Raw genomic sequence first — 23,455 nt, 5'->3', positions numbered from 1 at the left:
TTCTTCTCTCCTGCATGAGGTTGCTCCACTTTCACCCCCATATGTAGGGGGAAAAACAAGAAAATTGTTTAGGAGGTGAAAAATTCTACTCCCATCCTCCCTCCCCAGACTTAGACATACAACTTTCTTTCATGTGTATGAACTTGTTTTCTACCCCCCAGTATAACTTTTTCTCTAGCAACAGAAGTCATCTGGTTATGCACAAGCAAATGCATCCAGCTGACTCATCTTCACTCACCGGGAGAGTGGGCAGGCATCGTCCTATTCCTCGGCACCCTTGCCACCACTGCAAGACCCGCCGGGCTCTGGGCCCCCAGCCTTTCTCCATATTTGAGCTGTTTCTAGTTGGAGGTTGCCTTCTATTCTGGCTGGCCTTATATTTGGAACAATATGGTACAATCACTCAGAAAAATACTGTTTCCCAAGTCTCAAGAAAGCAGATAGAACACGAAGCTTAATGAGATGAACCACAATGACCACAATGGCAAGCTGTAACATGCACCTGTAGCTAGGGAAAAAATAAAAATAAAAACAATCTAAAGTCCTATATATTAGACCTAATCCTGATTTAAGTTTCTGGTAAACATATAACTACATTATCAATTCTATCAAAAAGTAGATGATAAAGTCAAAATTACAGAAAAAACTTGAAGCTACTTAAACAACTTTATTTTATGGGTTTTACCAGCATAAAATAATAATATGTTTTACCTGGATATTATATAGAAATAAACTACGTAACTTCAGAACTTAACAAAAGTTATTTGAAATACAATTGGCAGCACTATGCCCTTTTGTTAAGAAATGCAATTTGGGTATACATATTCAATAATACTCAGAAAATTGAAACTGCACCAAATTTTTAACAAAATTTTTGCATATTGAAGAGTATGTAATCAGCTAAGAGGTCATCACTGCAGTAAAATAAATATTTTACATAGAAAATCTACATAATTATCAAACTTTCTATTAATAAGTTAATTAAAATTTTTTTGTATTTATTAGAACTAGAGACATCACATAATTGAAATGAAAAGAAAAAGGTCCTTAATTTTAGCTTTTTCCATCACCAAACTATAGAATCCTATTAAAATGATCAGAAACAAAATGAACTTATTGAAACATGATTTCCTCTCCTGCCAACTTTCACTAAGACCTATAACTAAGAATATTATGTCCCATGGAATAAGAAAATAATTTTAATAATTTAAATTATTAAAATTAAAATCCACAAAATGGTCCCAAAATTCTTGTGCCTAAATGTTGAGGTTGACTTTAGAAGACTGAAAATAAGGACATAAAATTTTAGTTCTCATCAATTCATTTTTTTTTTTTTTTTGAAGTTACTGCTCTATATCTGAATAGTACTGGTCCAATTTTCACTCTTCTCTAACTTTTGGAGGTTGAAGAAAGAAAATGCACAATGGTCTTAAGTGAAGTAAGAAAGAGAAGAAATAATGACCAGTAGTTGGTACTCACAAAACTCTTTTCTCAACCTATTAAATTGGCACCAGTTACCTATCAAATAAGTCACACATACTCTATTTCTCACATATAACAGAGGCAATTATATATTTGCACTTGGGTCATAATGTTAATTTCATCATAGCAACATTAATTTGAACATTGCTCTTTTGATAATTATTCCATGTGTAGCATCTTATTTGTTTCCATCATCAAAAGAATTATCTCCAAAAATTTATAATATGGTTCACAGCTTAATACTCACCTCCCACCCCAATCTGCATAGTTCTATTTCTCAGATGATCATTAATGAGTAATGCAAATTTTATAGTTATTTTTACAAATAAGGAGATCTAGTATCTGAATTTGATTATTTCCATAACATGCACCTCTCAGATCTTATCCTTTTTGGATTTAACAACTGAGTAAAACATATAGGAATTCTACTTTCATTCTTTCTTAATGTATAGCAAGGCTAAATCCCAACGCCTCTCCATTGTAACAAAGCTTATCATCATACCCATGAAATCTAAGGTAGGATCTATGCCCACTTGGAAGCCAGCTGGCAAGAGCACCATTTAGCTACTATGTCGAGAATTCACAATCATTTCCAACTTTCAGAAAGTAGATATTACATAAAACAATAGCTATACTTTAAGTATTGTAAAATGTTCCTTTAAAACATATTAAATATGTATTTTATAGTATTATTAATCTCATAATGGGGACAATAAACAGGGTCCAGATCTTTGTGGAAGAATAAACTGATGATATAACCATTTTAAAGGAAAAAGTACTCTTTTAGAACCAGGATTAATTAACTTTCTTCCCATGTCGGCATATATTTTTTTTTAATGTAGGTATATAGAAAAATGTGTTCTGGGCTAGCCATCATCTTTGACTTTCAAATAAACTACATCAAAATGGTATTTATAGACTAATGAAGGCTTGGTGTTTCACCAGGCCTACAATTGCCAATCATGGTGTTTTCTGAAGACAGACTCATAAAACATAAGAAGCCTTCAGTAATTCAGTCATTAAACTTGTTTCTGGCAACTTTGGGGCTCAAAATGGTGGAACTCAGATTCCGGTCACTAATTGGAAGAACAATTCCAAACAGTGTTAAGACTGTCACTTCCTATTTTCTGAAGAATTCTGTTTTGCTTAGTTTCATTTTCTGTAGTTTTCTAAACTTTCAAGCTTGTGAAAAAGAATTCCTGAATGACCTTAACACTCCCATTGTGTGGGAAGTAAATTGTAGATTACTTACTCTGTGGTAAGTAGTCAAAGAAATCATAAAAGAATATGAAGAATTATGAATCACTGAGTCTTTTTAAGTTTCACTATAACTGTACTATAGTCAATAGTTTTTATTCCTTGAAAACTCTGGAAACTTCTATAGAGGTAATAGTGTAGGGTTTTTCAGAAAACAAAAATTTGTGAGGAGGAGGGAAAAGTGAAAATCAAGTACCGAAAGGAAGAAAAAGAGGGAAATCCAAACTGTACTTCTGACTCACCAGGCATCTCAGCAAACTTCAGACACACATAAATGTTCCTCTTGAACAATGAATAGAAAAAGTCCCCAAGAACTATTTGTTGGAAACCTCAGTAATAAAGAAAGTATAAAGTGACCTATGTTTTAAGCTAAGAAGAAGAAGAAGTCAGCCTGACTTAAAGACTTTTACCTTGCTGACTTTGAAAGGCATAAAGATGGGCAAATGAAATCACATATGGGCATTTGCATGGGTTTAGCATGAGTCAGAGCCTTTAGTCCTCAGGACTTTCGGGATCAGATTCTGGTTAGTTCTTCAAACTTCAACAGGGTATAAAATTCTCTGTACTTAAACATGAAATCAACATGAAGTTTTCAACAACATCTGCAACATTTTCTCTTCAAACTATGACCATTCTAATAACAAAGAGTTCTCATCTATTTATTTAAAGATGCACAAGGTTCTCTAAGGCACTATAGTTTATTTTTCCCTTATTGCTCACAATGAGTTATATATGGAAATGAAGGAAACAAAAACCAATTTTGCAAAAAAAAGACCATTTAACTTTTTTACAGTCATGTTTCTTTTCTCAAATTTGCATGAATTAAGTGTTACTGTTCCTCATAGAAATAATAAAAAACACTAAGAAATGTCCAGTATTACATGTTATCTAAAATACATGAATCACAAAATGATGATCACTCAGAATTTGATGTGTGATCTCTGCAATAGGGAAAATTACCTAAAAAATAAAGCTGCTAGAGAAATCCTTTAAAATGTTTTCATTAGTAATGAACTCAAGGAAATTTTTTAATTCAATGAAAATTCTTCTTAAAAAAAAGTTTTGTTTGCACACCAGAAAAATAGAAAACAAATATATTGGGTTTCTTATTGAACATATACATATACATATATGTACATACGTATGTGTATATATAAAAATATATATGCACTATATAAATATTTCCAATTGACTAAAAATCACATTCAATAGAGTAATATTGTAGTGTTACATAAAATAGTTTCTCACTTTGATATAAATCAGATGTAATGCACTTATAACAAATTTGAGAGCCCAGCCCTCTCATTCACTATAGAAGGCCAACTATGGAAGCCTGAAGATTGATCAGCTAAAGTGGTTTTCTGTTACTTAAAGATGCTTAATTTTTTATAACTCCTGAACTTGGTTAAACTACCATACAATGCTTAATACCTCATCAGTATGCCTAGTTTAAGGGGGAGGATAAATTCAGTTTTCAATTATTACAGGGCAAGGCAGATGCTTTGCTTAATCTAATCAGGGAAATCATATTTTGTTCAGTTTGGCCAATCTTCATTCTCACATATTGTAAAACTGTCCTAGCATATAAATAGAAGCTCTGATTGGAAGAGACTTTAAAGGTCACCTTGGCAAACTCTTTCCAAGAGATTCTTGTGCATAGGCTTAGAAATGCTAAGATCCTCTTGCCTTACTCTAATGATAATATTTAGTTGGTTATATCCAAAGAAAAGTGCATTTTTCATTTAAATTAACTAAAGAATCTATTCAATGCTGATTTAAAATAATAAGTAATTCCCTGGATGTATAGTCATTCATTTATTCACTTAATAAACATTAACTTAGTAACTATCAGAGGTGATATTGCATGCAATGGCATATAGATACCTATTCCAACAAATTGTTGTTGAAAGAGAAACACAGTGAGTTCAAATCGTCGACTCCAGGATTGCAGTGCCTGAGTTTAAATTCTTGATCTGACACTTATGAGCTGCATGACTTTGGACAAGCTATATGACTTTTCCATGCCTTAGTTTCCTCATCTATAAAGTGTAAATAATAATGGTACAGTCACTCTATGGGTTTGGAAATTTACATGGAAAGAGCTCTTAAAACAGTGTCTGGCCCACATAAGTGCTCTATCAGCATTTGCTGTCCTTATCATGAATGTTTTTGCTTTGCTTGTCAACATATTTTATAACTTGTCAATTTATGTCCACATGTTTATTATTGAGAGTGTCAGTTCTCAACAGGGGTGGGGGTGATTTGGCCCCCAAGAGAAAATCTTTGGCAAAAATGCCTGCAGACATTTTTACTTGTCAAAACTATGCAGGTTCTACTGGCATTTAGTGGGTAGAGGCCAAGGATGTTGCCAAATATCTTTAAATGCACAGGACAGTCCCCTCACAAAGAAAGGATTATCTAGCCCAAAATGTCACTATAGCTGAGGTTGAGAAACCCTGATTTAGAGAAAGAGAACTATGTTGGGAGATTGCAAAGCAAAATTTCTGGTGACAGCTCTACAGCAGATTTTGCATATGAGGACATGTTGCCCACAGGATTTGGAGCTTGAAAGGATTTAGAAGGAAACTCCTTAAGCTTCAGCCTTCAAGTGGTCTAAGTATAAAGGCGGCCACGTTTCCACCCCCAAATAAGAAATTACTCTAACAAAAGAAACAGAATTGAAAATACCCATATCATCCTACTGTAACAACACTAGCAGAAAGAGGATACGCTGTGGGCAGCCACAGGGCAGTGGTCCAAAGGAAAGAGTTCTTGAGATAGAGACATACAGTACGCTACAGTACCCAGAAAATCGTGACACCAATCCCACATAGAGAATACAATCGGCAGAAGGGGCTCTGTGGAAATAATGGAAGATCATAAAGCTTCCTTAACAATTTGCTGGGCAAAGATTCTGCACTTAACTTGAAGCAGTCACATTAGGAAAGAATAAAATTGCCAGCAAATAGAAGTGGGAGCCTTGACACATGAAACATCTCAGTGCCAATGACAGCATTATAAGATAATCGCGAAAGATTAAATAGATAAAAAGATAAAAGAGAGATTAAATTATAAAAGATAAAAGAAATAAGAAGGAGAAATCTGGACCAGGAGGCGACTACTCTCTCCATCACATGTGGTGAAAGATTGTAGCCTAAGTACAGACTCCTCGGCGGGCAGAGGACTTCTTGAGGGCGTGTTTTTGATATAACAGCTCTCAATCACTAAGCTCCTACCATGTTAGGACTCCCCTAAGTGCTGTCCATTAAAAGATTACTAAAATTGGCTAATCTGAGCTCCTAAAATGCTAGGCGAACATCCAAAATATAGAAATAACTCAAACATCTCAATAGCAAGGAAACAACCCAATTGAAAAATGAGCAAAGGACCTGAATAGACATTTCTTTAAAAGAAGACATAAAAGTAGCAAAGGGATATATGCAAAAATTCTGAAAAGTCTCTAATTAAGAGAAAAATGCAAATTAAAACCACAATGAGGTATCACTACATGCCTTTTAAAACGACTATTATCAAAAAGACAAAAGATATCTTGGCAAGAATATGGAGAGAGGGGAACCCTTGCACACTGCTAGTGGGAATGTAAATGAGTATAGCTATTATGGAAAACAGTATGAAGGTTCTTCAAAAAATTACAAGTAGGACTACCATATGATTCAACAATCCCACTACTGGGTATACATTAAAATTAAACAAAATCAGTGTGTCAAAGAGATATCTGCACTCCCATGTTAAGTGCAGCATTAGTCATAACAGCCAAGATACGGAAACAACCTAAGTGTCTGTGAATGGATGAATAAAGAAAATGTGCTATCTGTATATGACAGAATACTATTCAGCCTAAAAAACGAAGGAAATCCTGTCACTTGTCACAACATGGATGAACCTGGAGGACATTACACTAAATGAAATAAGTCAGGCACAGAAAGATAAATATTGCATGATTGTACTCATATACGAAATCTAACAAAAGTTGATTTCTACTTAGAGAAAGGTGGTTACCAGGAGTTGGGAGGATTGGGAAGGAGAAGGAAATATCAAAGGATACAACATTTCAGTTAGACAGGAGGAATAATTTCAAGTGATCTACTGTACAGCATGGTGACTATAGTTAATAATATATTGCATTCTTGAAAAATGCTAAGAAAGTGGATGTAAAGTGTTCTCACCCAAAAATAACTATGTGAAGTGATGTAGACATTAATTAGCTGTATTAAGTCATTCCACAATGTGTATATACTTTAAAACATCATGTTGTACACAGTAAAGACACAATTTTATCTATCAATGTAAAAAAAAGTTTTTTTAAAGATACTAACTGTGGGCCTGGTAATGTTTTCAGTAATTTATACCCCAGAGTGATTTTTCTTTCTTTGGGTCCCAGAAGTCTCCTTCTAGTCTATGCACTTATTCTTTAGCTCCTGGGTTGCAGTGAGATCCATATGATCCTAGGGAGGGTCAGGTTGGTTGGAATGGCTCAGCAGCCTTCAAAGGAATTGGATTAGACGCACGTAAATATTAATAACTGATACAGATGAACTACTACACACCAGATTAACATCAGCTCTGTGCTCATTTGACCTTCTCCACTCTAGGTACATAACTGTGGCTGCAATCATTACATAAAATGTGTGTCTATCCTAAAAAACAAATGAAAGTAATATTAATTCACACACCCCTCATTTATTATGCCAAATAATGGCTGAGAATGATGTCTGTGGAGTCACAGTGGATGTGGTAAGCAGCTTCAATTCAGAGAACCTAAAGTCTTAGGTTGCTGACATGTTCAGGAAAAGAAAATTAGTTCTATCTTCCTGTAGTTGAAGGATGTGAGCACAGGATGTGAGGCCCAGAGTAGCAAGAGCTGAGTATGACATGACATGCAGGAGTCGCATGGAAATCTCCCATGCCGTAAGAAGGATTTGAAATTTATTCTATGTGGAGCCACAGATGTAACAGGAACTGATTGGTGGTGGACAGATTGATCTGGTAATAGTGTGGAGAATGATTTGGGAGAATAGTGTGGAGAATGATTAGCTGAGAGGAAGTTCCAATTAGGAGATCAACAAAAAATTTGAAGGGAAAAAATATTGCTTATTGCCTACACTGGAAAATAGCAGAAGAAATTAAAAGGACAATATTGATGGATCAGAGGGCAAGACCCTATGAGCTTTAATGTCTATTTGAATGTAGGCAGCGAGGTTGAAGGAGTTATCCAGGATGACTATCAGCTTTCTGGTTAGGTACTAAATGGTCATGCTATTAACCAGGATAGAAAATACTGGGGGAAGTAACAGATCTAACTCCTTCATCAGATTTTTAAAATCAAGATCAAAGAGGTGATTAATAATGCAAAGCCCTGAAGCATTCTTTGTCACAAATACCCTCCAAAAGGTTTTCTTCTGACATGTGAAATAAGAGAGTTTGCAAAACATTTAAATTTTAAATGATTTTAACTTCATGCAGTGCTCACTGTATCACTAATGAAAATATCTCTGCAAACAATAAAATGTTATTGGAAGGAAAAGAAAGTAATTTTGAAATACCTGTTCCTCCAGGTGAAACTTACAGATACAGAAATATAGTTCCCAGAAAAAATAAAATGAAATAAAAGTAATTACAGAAGGTTAGCAGGATGCCTTTTTACAAAAATTACAAAGGGCAAACTCCAGGAAGAAAAGAATTAATATCTTTTGAAAGGGCTAAGACAGCCAACACCTAGCGTCTCTGCAGCCAGAGTGACAGCAGACAAAGAATAACAATGAAGGCCTGGTTGAAAAAAAGAAAAAAGAGGCTGTTAAACAATACCTAGGAAACATAGGCAACCACTTCTAGGCAATGAGTCTATGTGCTTAATACTTGACTTTTATTAACTATAGAACTCCCAGTGAGAAACACTGAAATTCCTACAGAAAAAGACTGATACTTCTAAATTGCTTTTCAATCAGGCTGGTATTAAAGAGTAAATACAGGTTATGGCATTGCTGTTGAGAACATATCTGAATACTTTCAGGTTTAGGGCTTTTAAAAGGGAGAAAAGGAAAGCACAAGTAGGACAGAGAGTGTAAGGGCATGGAACTGAATTGTCAGTATGGATGCAATGGCAAAGAAGTAATGCTAATTAACGTTGCATCTGACTTGCAGACCAGAGCCAATTAATAATTGTGTTAAACACCTCAGCATGCTATCAGGGCCCAGTGGAACACATGCACAGAGCTAGAGCCCCAGGAACTAAACAGTGACTTAAAATAAATCTTTGCTGGGTTGACTAAGAAATATTCCACTGTGAGGTAGTGTTTGCTGCCCTAGCTTTGGCAAAAAGAAGGGTCTTAAGCTCTTCGATCAGTCTTCTTGTATGTGAAGCTCCCATGCAAAATAGGAAGGTCAAGACAAGAAAGATGTTAATAGAGAAGCAAGAAGAGTCAGTTTCTTACAAGCACAGCTACCTCTCTAGGATACATACAATAATACAAACAAGCACAGCTGCCCATTAGGCTGTAGGTCCACCCATGCCACCTGCTGAAAGATCTATCATGGAGCATTAGCAATGATCTTATGCCTAAATGTTTACAAAAATGAGAGTAGCCAAAATGAATCTGGGCAGCGTGGCCTCTGCATACTTGGTATGCAGGTAAAATCTCTGGCAGGAAAAAATGAAATCCACCATCAGCGAGACCATCATCAAAGCACAAAAGGAAGCATCACGGAAGCATGAGCTCTTATTGTCATAAACCAGTTCTTACTAGGAAGGAAGAAAATAAATTTTAAATATATGTTTATCTGTGCCCTACCTTCTTACAAAAAAAAATTATGATGGAAAACAAGATTTTTTTATTCAAACTATATATACACTCATTTAACTGAATCATATTCAAAAGGGTAACAAAATCATACTCTCTAGGGCACACAGAGTTAAAACAAAATATAAAACATCTTTGCAGAGTCAGTCCATTGAAGTAAGTTCCTAAATCATCTGTACCCCTGGGACACTAGAAAAGCTAAATAGGACTGGGAGCGGTGGCTCACACCTGTAATCCCAAAGTAAGCACTTTGGGAGGCCCAGGGGACAGATCACCTGAAGTCAGGAGTTCGAGACCAGCCTGCACAACATGGCAAAACCTAGTCTACACTAAAAAAAAATACACAAATTAGCCGGGTGTGGTGGCACAGGCCTGTAATCCCAGCTACTTGGAAGGCTGAGGAAGGAGAATCACTTGAACCTGGGTTGCGGAGGTTGCAGTGAGCTGAGATCACACCACTGCACTCCAGCCTGGTGGCAGAGTGAGACTTCATCTTAAAAAGAAAAAAAAAAAGCTAATTGGGTCTCTCTTTGCAGTCCACATTTGGCTCCTCTCTTTAAATCTTGGGGTGTCCAGGATACAGCCCACAAACCTCTTTTTTTCCTCAACATTCATTGACAAGAATGGGAATTCAGTCCCATAGTGTGTATGTGTGTGTGTGTGTGTGTGTATATATATATATATATATATATATATAATTTCGTTCTTCCCAATTTTTTATCTCCAGCTCTGATAGCTCACATCCAACTCCATGTGACATCTCCTTGTTGATGTATAACACCTCAAACTGACTATGTCCAAAGTAGAACTTGATTCCCCTGCACCTCCTAACCTGATCCTCCCAGTCTTGCCTATCTCAGTAAACAGCACCACCAATCATGATTGCTGAGATCAAAATCCAAGGAGTCATCCTCAATTCTTCCCAGGGTTGACACTCGTACCATCCCTGGGTTGCCATTCACTGCATAGTCTCTGTGAATTGTTCCTTCTGGGGCTGTCAGTACCCAACCTGTGAAGCCACATGCAGTCCCTTTCCTTTACAGTCCACATCCCATCTGTCATTAAGCACTCAGCTCTACTTAAAAACACGCTGTGAATCTAACCCCTCCTCACCATCTCTGCCCTATCACTGAGTTCAAGCCACTGTCAGCTCTCTTAGACTACTAAGCTAGCTCCCTAATGAGTGTACCAATGTCCCCTCTCCCTGTCTCTACCTTCTTTAGTCTGGTCTTTACCCAACATGGAGAGTGATCCTTCAAAAATGTGAATTGATGATATCACATCCCTGCCCAAATCCTCCAATTTAGCCTTCCATCAACTCACATCCAAATCCACACGCTTGAGCTTGGTCAACAGGGCACACAGGGTCTTCCTGTTTCTCCAACTTCATCTCCTTTTATTCTCCATTTTACCCACTCTGTTCCAGTCACATTGGCCTTATTCCTGTTTCTGAACCTGTGTCTAGCTGATTCCTAATTAAGGCTTCTATCCTTGCTGTTCCCACTTCCAGAAATATTATTTTCCATGACATACTTCCTTTACTCAAGTCTCCTCAGATGAAAGGCCTTTCCTAAATATCCTCCTACTCTAGTCACTCTCTTATTCTATGCCCTGCTTTTGTTTTCTTCACAGTGATTACCTCTTTTGGATAATGTATTATATATTTATGGTTTTAAAGATAATAATCCAGCTACTAAAATATAAGCTGCATGAGACAGAGGCCTTAACTCTCTTATTCAAGACTGTATTCTCAAACAGTATCTGTACATAAGAGATGCTCAAAAAAGACTCAAGGGGTGAAAGATTAAACGAATGGCCAATGCAAGCCATCAGCCTTCCATGACCTACAGAAATTCTACTCCCTATTTTTAAGGGATGTTTTGCTTGTGCTAAGAAAAGCAGTGGAAGCCCACTAATTATCTACCACTGAATAAATATTCCTGTACCAAACCAACAATAAATGTTAACCTTTCTCATTCCAAATAGTGAGGTCACTGCTTCTGTTTAGCCTATAAGAGATTCTGGGGATAATAGAGAGCAGAAGTAACTGGAGTAAAAAATGGTTTCATCTCATCTCTCCATACAAACTTTGACCACAACTATTGTCACAAACTAAGGCTTCTTGCTTAACACAGTCTATTTTTTTCTAAAGTCTCTGGGTGATAGGAAGAAAATGGCCAAAATTTTGAGGGCATTACCCAGGTAAAGGTAACCCTTAACACATACAGTCAAAACTTTCTGAAAAGTTAACAGACAAGTTCTGAAGAGTGACACTGTAAAGTGTTAGGAAAGGCAAAATTTTAAAAGAAACTTAAAAACTAGAATTTTTGCAATAGTATTATCCTGAAAAACAATCTGGTTAACCAGTAGTAAGTTCCCCAAGGCTGATTAGAGATGTCTTAAAAAAAAAAAAAAAAAAGAAAAGCATTTTTGCTAACTCAAGAGAGAAATAACCCAGAGACTAATGAGCTCCATAAACCACTCACTGCCTGACCCTCAGCAAGTCACTTGTCCTCAACGCTAAAATGGAGAGGCCTATCAATTAGCTTCACGTGGTAGCTGTGAAGGGAGACTAATAAGCTTGATTGCAAAGCATTCTGAAAACATTAAGTGCTACAGAGAGGCTTGAAAATTGCTAGGTTGACATCAGTCACTGACCAAGCATTGTGAATGTATTTGGTTAATCTTTTTTTAAAAAAGTTTATTTTATATTTAATTGACCAATAGTAATTACATGTATTTATAGCATACAATGTGAACATCAAACTGGCTAATCTTTTTAAGCTCTCTTCCACCATTTGGCTCTTCTGATGTCAATCGGTCCTGGGGAAAAGGACAAGTAAGTGAGGATTCTTCTCACTTTCCTCTAAGTCTTGTCCTGGCCCACAGAAAACATGCTGAAGATGTGAACTAGCCTTTGTTCTCCTCTGTCCTTTCGAAAGCACCTTGCAGATTCCCAATGAACAGATGCTGCAGAAACAGCCAACCAAAACACCTTCACCTTTCCTTTACAAGAACACATATATAATGACTAAAACCCACATATATGACAAAGATCACGTGAAAGGAGAATATTAATATGAAGAAACTGAAAAATGCAGAATTCACTTACTTCCTACATTTTTCTGCAAGTTTCTCCTTTTTTCATGAAGTACCTTCACTTAAGAGAAAAGGGAGATTGACTTCTGACTCCTCCTTAGCCAGAAATGGTTTTCTTCATCCATCGAAAAACATAGATTTAGCATTTCACTTGTCTGTGAAGGTGTATATAGAAATTCAAGTTCTTTCCAAGCTGCTGCCTATGTGGTATCTATTTCAAAGATACGCCTGTGCCATGTTAGTTTCTTACCAATCTCTCTAAGACAGGGAAGAGATCGCCAGGACACAAAAGTAATATAATCAATCACTCACTAAAGGGTACCTACAATCACCATAGACATATGTTTCAGAAAAGTACAAATTTCCTATTCGATGATATCACAAAAATTGTCCCTTCTATATGGGAGGATCTTCCCTTTTCAAGTCAAATGCAAGCATCCTGGTCTCCAAAAAGTTCTCAGCCTAAAGCTAAGAGATTAATTAGAAAAAAATACCTTGCCTCTTGCTCAACCAACGCTAGTTAAATCACAGCACACTTCAAATCCCAGTACTGGTAACTCAGAGCAGGTTTTGGGATGACAGGACAAAGAATTTGAACTAATGCAAAAATAAGTAGCAAATACTAGGAAGAGCATTTGTATAAAGTCTTTATGTACAAAAGAAAACATACGCAGGCCTGTAATCTCAGCACTTTGGGAGGCCGAGGTGGGTGGATCGCCTGAGGTCAGGAGTTCAAGACCAGCCTGGCCAACATAATGAAACCCCAACTCTACTAAAAAAAAAAAAAAACAAAAAAATACAAAAAATACAAAAAATTAGTCGGGCATGGTGGCAGATGCCTGTAATCCCAGCTACTTGGGAGACTGAGGCAGAAGAATCGCTTGAATCTGGGAGATGGAGGTTGCAGTGAGCCAAGATCGCGCCATTGCACTCCAGCCTGGGTAACAAGAGTGATACTCCATCTCAAAAAGAAAAGAAAGAAAGAGAAAAAGACAGTCATATAAGAGATAACCCAGAGACATGGATGAATAAATTATTTTAGTATCAAGTAGGGATCAGCAAACTACTGCCAGAGTTAAATCCAGGCCACTGCCTATTTCGTATATAAAGTTTTGTCCTAATACAGCCACACCTGTTCATTTACATGTTCTCTGTGGCTGTTTCCTGCTCTTCTCACACTACAATGGCAGGATGTGAGTAACTGAAGCAGACCATATGGCCCATAAATTTGAAAATATTTACTACCTAGCTCTTTGCCAAAAAAGTTTGCCAACCCTGCTATAGATAATAAAGAAGTCACTACAGATTGGAATAGTCTGGGACATTTCTGGAGAAGGAGGCAAGGTGCTTAAATGAACCGGAAAATAAGTGATAAACAGACAAATGTCCTTTGCTGAGTAACTGTTTATTGGAAGCTAGAAATTTCTTAAGAGTTCTAAAAGGATAAGACCTTCCCAACTGGATAAAACATTTGTAGAGAAATGAACACTCATGGTAAATATCAAAACAGATGGACTAAAAACTAAACCAGGTTTCTTGGCCCAGGTTTCCTGGGATCTGTAGTATTCAGATGCCAATACTACAGCAGAGGTTTGTTTTGGCTGATGGTGGTGGAGGTGGTGGTGGTAGTGTTATTTTCACAGCTATCTTGCTTCAAGAGATGCACAAGTGTCACATGACAAGTCTGAGCAAAACAGAAATACTAGACCAGAGGTAACAGAAAATCTGGAAACAAACCTTGCCTCTGCCCATTAATAGCTGACATTCTCTCACCTGCAAAATAGAATGACCATGGGGGGTCAGAATGGGGATCATCATCAAGATGGACTCAACGCTGGGCCAGTATCCAGGACCCCAGCTGATACTCAGGATGTGGTTAGTGCTTGAAACAGAAACAAAGCACCAGGTTACAACTGATGACACACTGGTCTCCATATTGTACTGTGCCCTGTCTGTAACCTGAGTCAGATCCAACTGTAAGGGTTATAGACGCTTGTAAATATCCATCCTGCTCTGGCATAAGCTCTGTTTCTCACAGAAAAAAAGGTCCATTTCAGGCCGCAACCTCATCATTTAAGAGAAAAGAGCATAGCAGAAAAAAAAAAAAGAAAAAAACACAGAAATGGACACTATCCCTTCCATGACCTACAATGTCTCTCCTTGGGCCCTAAAGACTTAAGATACTGAACACACACTGAAAACCCAGTAGGACTCATGCCTTCAAAAGATATATCTAAAATAAAAACATAGTTTAATAAGGCAATAAAAGTATTTAAAATCAATGTGATAAAACCACTGAATATTTTCAAATGCTTTAAAGACCAATTATTACCAATAAATTATGGCATCACCTGTAGCCATGAGAAACTACCCCAAAATACTTCTATCTAGAATTGAAAGATGTCTTATCACACTCTCATGACTGATTCTGATGAATTTTGTCAATATTAAGATCCTGAGCATGGTGGGTATTTAAGTGAACATTTGAGGGCAGCTGTCCCTACTTGCTCTCATGCCTATCTTGATCTCTTCTTCAAGTGACAACAGCTCAGTAAGACTGGTTTCCCAACCAAGAGAATCCTCTCCAATAAAATCAATGAATCAATGCCCAGAAGACTGCATGAGACACCTTCTGCACAAGTGGCTATTTAGGGCTCAATCTTTTTTTTTTTTTTTTTTTTTTTTTTCTGAGATGGATTCTCACTCTGTTGCCCAGGTTTGAGTGCAGTCGTCCAATCTTGGCTCACTGCAAGCTCCGCTTCCCAGGTTCACGCCATTCTCCTGCCTCAGCCTCCCGAATAGCTGGGACTACAGGTGCCCGTCACCACGCCTGGCCTATTTTTTTGTTTTGTTTTGTTTTGTTTTGTTTTGTTTTGTTTTGTTTTGTTTTGTTTTGTTTTGTTTTCAGTAGAGATGGGGTTTCACCATGTTAGCCAGGATGGTCTTGATCTCCTGACCTCGTGATCCACCTGCCTCGGCCTCCCAAAGTGCTGGGATTACAGGGGTGAGCCACTGTGCCCGGCCTAGGGCTCAATCTTAAAATGACCTCTCCAAAGTCCTTTTCTTATTTTTCCCTTGAGATGCAGTCTTGTTCTGTCGCCCAGGCTGGAATGCAGTGGCACAAACTCAGCTCACTGCAACCTCCGCATACCAGTTTCAAGCAATTCTCCTGCCTCAGCCTCCCAATTAGCTGGGATTACAGGTGTCTGCCACCATGCCTGGCTAATTTTTGTATTTTTAGTACAGCTGGGGTTTCACCGTGTTGGCTAGGCTGGTCATGAACCCCTGATCTCAGGTGATCCACCTGGTTCGGCCTCCCAAATCCAAAGCCCTTTTCCATTGGCAAAGAACCTAGGCTGCCATCACCAACTATCTGACCATTTAGAGAACTTACTAACAAAAGCATGCGAGTTTCACTGGTTAAAGAATCATGTATTAAAATGGGAGAGTGGTAGAAACATGAGTAGAAAGTGAATGGGGCTTGTTCCAAACAAAAAATTGCAAACTACAAAGTTGATAAAGGCCCTTTTGTTTAAAACTCTTTGTCAGAAATATTTCATCCAAATTTTAACGGTAGCTTCTGTTAACTTTTGGCACTCAATACTTGCTAGGCACCCAAAAGCATAACGACCAATCATTCCCACACAATTTAGTTGTGACCAAATGTACTGGTTAGATTTATCTCTGAGTGTGCATTTTATCTTTTTCTCTTATGACATTTCTGTAGTTACAGATACTAAATTTCATCACATATGAAAATGCTTAAATTAAAAGAATTATCCCCCTTTGACATTAAGACACCCCTGCCTTGGGTGTCACAAACAATTGATAGAGCTTGGCTATTAAAAAGCCTCCCTTCTTAGAGCCAGCTTTTATATAAGTCCAGAATGGCTCCCATCTGGTCCTGGGTTTATTGGTTATTTGTTATCTGTCAAACATTAGAACTCCTGCCTTGCAAGTTGTTCTGTAGCAAGCGAGAGGCATTTTAGGTCATGAAAAGACAATACCCAATTCCTTTACTTGCTATGCTGCATTTGAGTCAGACTGACACTTCTTCTGTAATCTGTACATTTCTCAATTCAGTCTTTTTCCTAATATAATTGCTAAGAACAACAGTTAAATTAATAAAACTAACAAAAAATGTAATCCAAGGGCTTTAAGTGAAGATGTGAGCTGTCTTATTTTATTTTTCTCTTTTTTAATAATAATAATTCAAAGGTTGCTTCTATACCACTAACCTATATTATATAAGTTACAAAAATCATAAAGAGAAAAAAAAATTCTGAAAGAGGGGTTCATTATTTTGGGTCTCAGTTAAGCATTTCTGAAATCACAAATACCTGAGGTGAGTAAATTTTTGTGAGATACTATGAAGTTTGAGGACAAAGAGTTCTCCCAAAGGTAAGAAATAGACTAGGTAGACACATGTGAATTAAGGAGAATAGAGTGCTTTCAAAGGGGAAAAAAACTTCTGAATAGACTGTGTCTTGACCAATAGTAAGTATTCCTTCCCACCTCCATTTTCTGGGCTTAACACTAGACCCTGGGTAAGGCTGGGAGCCTGGAATAGGGTAGAATCCAGGTAAGGGTGGGGGAATTTTCTCAGCCCAGAGAATATTGGAAAACTTGGGAGCTCCAATCCTAAGAGCTGTGGGGAATGGCCAGACTGTGGCAGCCAGTCAGTAGCCAGTCAACAGCCAGACTCAGGAAGGGGGAAGTGTGGAAACTCACAGGACTAGACTTAAGACAGTAGGTGAAGACTTAAATACCTGATTGGGGAACAGATCCCAAAAGCAGACTCAAAGGGGCTGGGCCCATGGAGAACACTGTTATCATCTCTGTGACCCCAATTTGGGCTGGTGTGGCCTGAGGAAACACAATCTACTCAGTAACGCTATGTTTCCAATTGTGGCTGGGCTGTTTTTCAAAAGACTGCATTGATTATTGATGTTAGAATACTTTGTAGAATTTTTAATTCTAAAATAAACTCTAAATCATCTTCTAGTAAGAATTACTTACCAAGCCACTGGAGGCCCTTAAGTAGTGAAACAATTAAACTAAAGCCTATAATTTATTTAATATGTTCTTTCTTCATCCTGCTTCTCCAACATGCTTTAATTAGTGTCATGTGTTAACATGCTACCAGGTTAGACAGGCTCAGAGGCCCTCAACCTAAAAGATCATGTATAAGAGCTTCTTCTAAATGGTAAAAGCTACACTCATTACTGTGTCACTGTGTGCCTCCTATAATTCTTTCATTATGTCAACCAGAAAATCTAAAGAAAGGCCTCATCCACTTCTTGGTGGCTATTTCAGATGCTTTAGTCTACAGAAGGAATCCAGTAAATCAGGTATCCTTTGAAAAATAACATTTTCTTCCTCTGCATATTATTCTTTATGTGTATCACAAGCACAGATGACTTTGATTTATATGCAGCTTCTCTTTCATTATTCTCCCCAGCATAGCTACACTGAAAAAACTAATGTGTGATATCTCAAGTCTTTGTCATCTCTTTGTCATAACAATTTATTTTGGCCAGTCTCAGAACTGAATTCCTGAAAAGTATGCTACATTTAAAAATAAAGAATACCTATTGTTGGGTGTAAATTACACTTAGGTAAAAGTTATTTTTTTAGCATTTCATATGTTAGCATTCTCTTTTGTAATAATTTTTTAAATTCCCTCTGTGAAATGTCATGCCTCCTTTTATTGTATGCAATATGAGAAATGTCATGTCTTCTTTTATTATATGCAATATGAGATAATATGTGGTTCCTTTAAAATATGTTTAAGTGTGATATCTTTAAAATTTTCACATTAGTTCATGAACTCAGGTGAGAATATCCTAAGTTCAAGTGATCTTTACCTGGGCCAGTATGGCCTGAGGAAACACAGTCTACTCAGTAACGCTATGTTTACCATTGTGGCTGGGCTGTATGTACCACCCTTCACAAGGCATTTTCTTCTCAAATAATGCCTAATAAATAACACTGCATCTCCCCCAAATAATACGACTGTTCCTAGTCTTGGGCTCTCTTTAAAAGGTTGCATTGGATTTAAAGGACAGCTTAGCGATCTTCATTGGGTATCACAGAGAACATGGCAGTACAAAGAGCTGTGCATTCACTGGGTGATGACCTGCCATGGCGGCTGTATCAGCATTCCATCAGCACTTCCAGTGGGTTCCTCTTTACCAACTAGATACAACCAATTCAATCTTCACTGCTTCTCTCTATCTGTTCTTGAATAAACAGCCTTTATTCTGAGACTTGGTAGTTTGCAAATGTATAAGGCATGAGCCCAAGCCTTTATTTACACCTGGTCTCAGAATGTTCAGGGCTGAAAGGAACCATACTTACAAATGAAGGAAAGTTAGCTCTTTGAATCTAACCAGACGGAAATCCACAAGCCTTTATCACACTCATTTTATTTTTAAATATGTATATTGTTAGGGAAAACTAGAACTCTTACGTTCATTATACATGATTTTATACAAAGAACAGAAAGAAACATTAAGGGGACTGCGTATTATCTCTCCAAATACACATAAAGTCAACACTGATTAGACTAGCGAATGCACACACTATCTGTGTATCTGATATGGTCTGAGCCTTAAATATACATGCCCATGACTGTATGTTATTTAAATAGATTTAATAGCTATCTAATGAAATTTTATTAACTTTAGAATCCAGTGAGGTAGGGTAACCCCCATGATGTAAGTAGGCATCTGTAAATTAAAGATCCAATATAGTGAAAACTTGCAGTTTTAAGGAATCCGAGTATCAAAATAAAAAGATTACACCTATTTTGTATATTCGTTATACAGAAACACAAACTTTCTCTGGATAAAGACTCGTAAATTTGCAAAGCTGAGTAGGTCTTTCCATATCACCTGTGACAATTTTCTTTTATAAACAAGATATGTAAGACTTAGAGAGGTTAGGGGTGTCCTCCTGGTCTAACAGCTGATTAAAGACAGAGCCAGGCAAAGAACTAGTTCTTGTAACCCCTATTCAGTGTTGTTTCTAGCAATTCACAGTGCCTCTTTGAATTACTGGCAGAGTCCAAAGTCACTGCTGACTATGTCTCAGCTTCCTAAACACGGCTCAGTGATGTTTTGCTTATTTTTCATACAATGACAGCTTTTCAAATTTAATTTAAGAAAGTCTTGCCAGGCGCAGCGGCTCACACCTGTAATCCCAGCACTTCGCAAGGCTGAGGCAGGCAGATCACTCCAGGCCAGGAGTTTGAGACCAGCCTGGCCAACATGATTGGACCCCATCTCTACTAAAAATACAAAATTTAGCTGGGCGTGGTGGCGCGTGCCTATAATCCCAGCTACTCAGGAGGCTGAGGTAGAAGTATCACTTGAATCAGGGAGGCGGAGATTGCAGTGAGCCGAGATTGCACCACTGCACTCCAGCCTGTAGAGCGAGTCCCTGTCTCAAAAAAAGAAAAAGAAAGTCTCAAATCACTTACAAATTTATTCACTTAAACTGTCTTATATTGTCAAAGAATATAGATCTTTATTTATATGACATTTGTGATCTATATTATGTTTATATTTAGGCAACATAGATATTGCCTATATTACATTTATATTTGTCTGCTTTATATGTAAAGGATATAGGAGGCACCAACTTTAATTATTAACGTGTTATATTTGTAAACATGTTCACTTTGCTCAGGCTACAGGAAAGAAAACAAAAAATGAAAAGTAGAAAACTTTTACATGAAAAGTGCCTAAATCTCATTGTAGGAAAGGTCTCTGAACCACAGAGGAGGAGGGCAGCTTAGTTCAGATGCTTCCTTTCCATGAGTCAGAGCTGTAGTGACCTCCAGCAGGAAATGGAGATCAAAGTAAGACTGCTCTACTGGGAATCACAGCATCTTTAAAAGCTTCCTAGAGGCCAAGATGTCATAATTTACTGCTTTTTTGATATCTACATTTCAGTGGAATTTACTACATTCCAGAATCTAACACTATACAATGTTTTCCACTTTTTATGAGCCTGTTACCTTACTTTATTGGAAAACGGAAGACTGGATTACAGGCGCCCACCACCACATCCAGCTAATTTTTGTATTTTTAGTAGAGACAGGGTTTCACCATGTTGGCCAGGCTAGCCTTGAACTCCTAACCTCAAGTGATCTACCCACCTCGGCCTCCCAAAGTGCTGGGATTACAGGCGTGAGCCACTGCACCCGGGAGGCTGAGGCAGGAGAATCACTTAAAACCCAGGAGGTGGAGGCTGCAGTGAGCCAAGATAGCACCACTGCACTCCAGCCTGGGTGACAGAGACAGACTCTGTCTCAAAAAAAAAAAAAAAAAGAAAAAGAAAAAGAAAAAAGAGAAGAGAAGACTGTTTCATCTTTAACTTTCAACTTTTTATTTTTGGTTTTTATTTTTTAAGCAAAAGAAGAACAGAAAAGCATTTCTATAAGTTCATGGCAACATTGGCTTCTCTTATAATTCCCTTTCAATTTTTTCCCCAAATATTCCTTAGTATTGCTTCTCATAAGTATCTGCATTTCTAGTTGATATTACTATATAGCCAAACCTAAGACTGATAGGATCCCATAATTTTTTGTGAAGAATTCTGCCAAGGACAGGTAACAATAATGCTACATCTTTATGGCTATTACAAATCAAAAAATATGTTTTGAATGTACCTCAGTGATAGAATTATTAATATACCAGTGCAGATATAAAAAGACCACACTATTAAATATGAATTATTGATAACACAGTCCCAAATAGTTTAGTACCTTTTAAATAATTCTAATAAGTTTAATCAGCAGCATGGCCATATTTTGTTTTCATTTCCCTTTCACCTACATTCTCCCATTAGAATGAAGATTTATCATCATGTATCAGAGGTTCTTAAACAAGAACCCTCAAATATGAGGAAATCTCTGAAGAATATTATGAACCCCCTCACTTTGAGAGCCTCCATGTCGCCTTAGACATTTTTCCTGTGAATTATACTCTCTCTGACGTTTTCTCTGACAAATTTTAGGTTTTCCCTTAATCCAGTCTCCATTTATTTAGGTTTTCTAGCATGATTTTTTTCTCCATAAATTTACTTTTCATATCTAATTATCTTTTATCCCAACACACCCACACCACTTGTGCTGCTCCCATCTGTCCCCTGAAAGCTCTACTGAACTACACATAAAAACCTTTTTCCTTTAATTATACAAATTATGTCAATTTAGAGAAAACGTTATTCCATAAGACTATTCATTTGGCAGAGTCCATTTTTTCCCAAGTATGACTCCAGCAGCAACCAATCCTTAATGGATTTAACTGATTTTTCCTATCAGTAGCATCCAGATTCTACATAAGTTGTGCAACATAATTAGGGTCGCTCTTCATGGAAAAAAAAAGTATAATTCTGCCTAAATTTCTCCTCAGGAGTGCCAGAATGGTAATTTCTATGCAAATAACAGTTAAGGAATACCATCACTTGCTTTAAGGATCCTGGAAAGCCTTACTCTGTGACAGTTTTTGTACAACAGTTATAGATTTTTATTTTTCAGAGCAATACCAGCCCTAAAAGAGTCATACATCTATGGCCCTATGAGACTAAAACAAACAAAAGGCAAAGCAAAGTCAGAAAATGTGAAAAGAATAAAGAGGACAAAAATACATATCTATCTCCACAGCAAACAAGGAAACACATGAGGGGAATAATGTGTCTGAGAGAAGCCTCTCTTCTCTGCCCCCATGCTAGTAATTCTGCATAAACACCAAGGTGAGGTGAGGGAGGACTTCAGAGATGAGATGCTGGACCTGCGCTGTGTTGCCATGGAAGTGAGAGCTTGATTTGTTTAGCTCGTAGGTATCCTTCTCAGCACTTCTGGCAACAGTGACAAGTTCTTTTCCTTTGTTCAGAAACTGATCTGGCAACCACCTTGCCCCTTGCCAAGGCACTGAAAGACTGTATTGCAAGGCCACATTGTAACCAAATTACTTAAGAAGGAGGCTTTTCATTTCCATTCCTAAAATTAGACTCTTCTGTGTGTGCTAGCACTACAGAAATAGAAACACTTGCTGGAAGGGGCTCACTCAGGGGTGATCTGAGTTACCATGCCTTTCAAACAGGTTTGCAGATCCACAGTCCATGTTTAGGTATATGACAGCAGGCAGTTCCGGGTGCCTTTACAGATTCAGAAACTGGCTTCCAAATGTTGGCTTCAAGAGGTGGATGGTTTGTTCTTGGGAGGGTCTCTGGGCAGAAAGAACATATACTGCTTTCCAAGCAGATGTTGGCGCCAGAGCATTTGATCAAAAAGAACAAATTTCCCAGTAGGACTTTTAACAAATGTCCTTAATTGACTTAGGAGCTACAGCAAACTGCTTGTTCATGTCTCTAGTCAAGTCTCCTTATGATGCAAAATCCCAAGTCAGCATAAAATAGGTGAGAATAGTTTAATAATAATAATTTTTCCTCAGCATTACATCTGAATAGTAACTGATGTCTTAAAGGGTAGCACTATTTATTTATAATAAAATCATCAGGCAGGTATTCTATATCATCCATTTAAAGATATTTTCTAGTTGAATGGGCCTCATTGTAGATGCAGCATATAAACATATCGACTACGTCTGGATTAAAAAATCTTTGTGACCATCAAGAAAAGGATAATGAACTGAGTAGAAGGAGCTAAGCAAGGTTTTTGAATTTGGGCTAAAAATCAAATTTCAATTTTAAAATTTCAGTTTTAAAACCATGACTGTAACTCTCAGCTCCTCCTACCCACTCTTTCGGTTCACTCTGAACCAAAAGGC

At 37.4% G+C, this 23,455-nt stretch overlaps 1 protein-coding gene across 6 annotated transcripts in view; it reads right to left on the bottom strand.

Annotated features, from left to right (window-relative positions):
* Nucleotides 1-23,455, bottom strand: part of CCDC85A (coiled-coil domain containing 85A) — a 206,897-nt gene that overhangs the window by 13,835 nt on the left and 169,607 nt on the right. For 2 of the 6 annotated variants that reach the window (XM_023228330.2, XM_023228329.1), the window contains exon 4: nt 239-373. The exons of the other annotated variants lie outside the window; for them this stretch is intronic. In XM_023228330.2, the coding sequence (XP_023084098.1) occupies nt 239-373 (135 nt within the window). The remainder of the gene's footprint in view (nt 1-238; nt 374-23,455) is intronic. 6 annotated transcript variants of the gene reach the window in all.

This window comes from Piliocolobus tephrosceles, chromosome 15 (assembly GCF_002776525.5).
Source record: "Piliocolobus tephrosceles isolate RC106 chromosome 15, ASM277652v3, whole genome shotgun sequence".
Taxonomy (NCBI): Eukaryota; Metazoa; Chordata; class Mammalia; order Primates; family Cercopithecidae; genus Piliocolobus; species Piliocolobus tephrosceles.
This window is presented reverse-complemented; position numbering and strand designations above follow the sequence as displayed.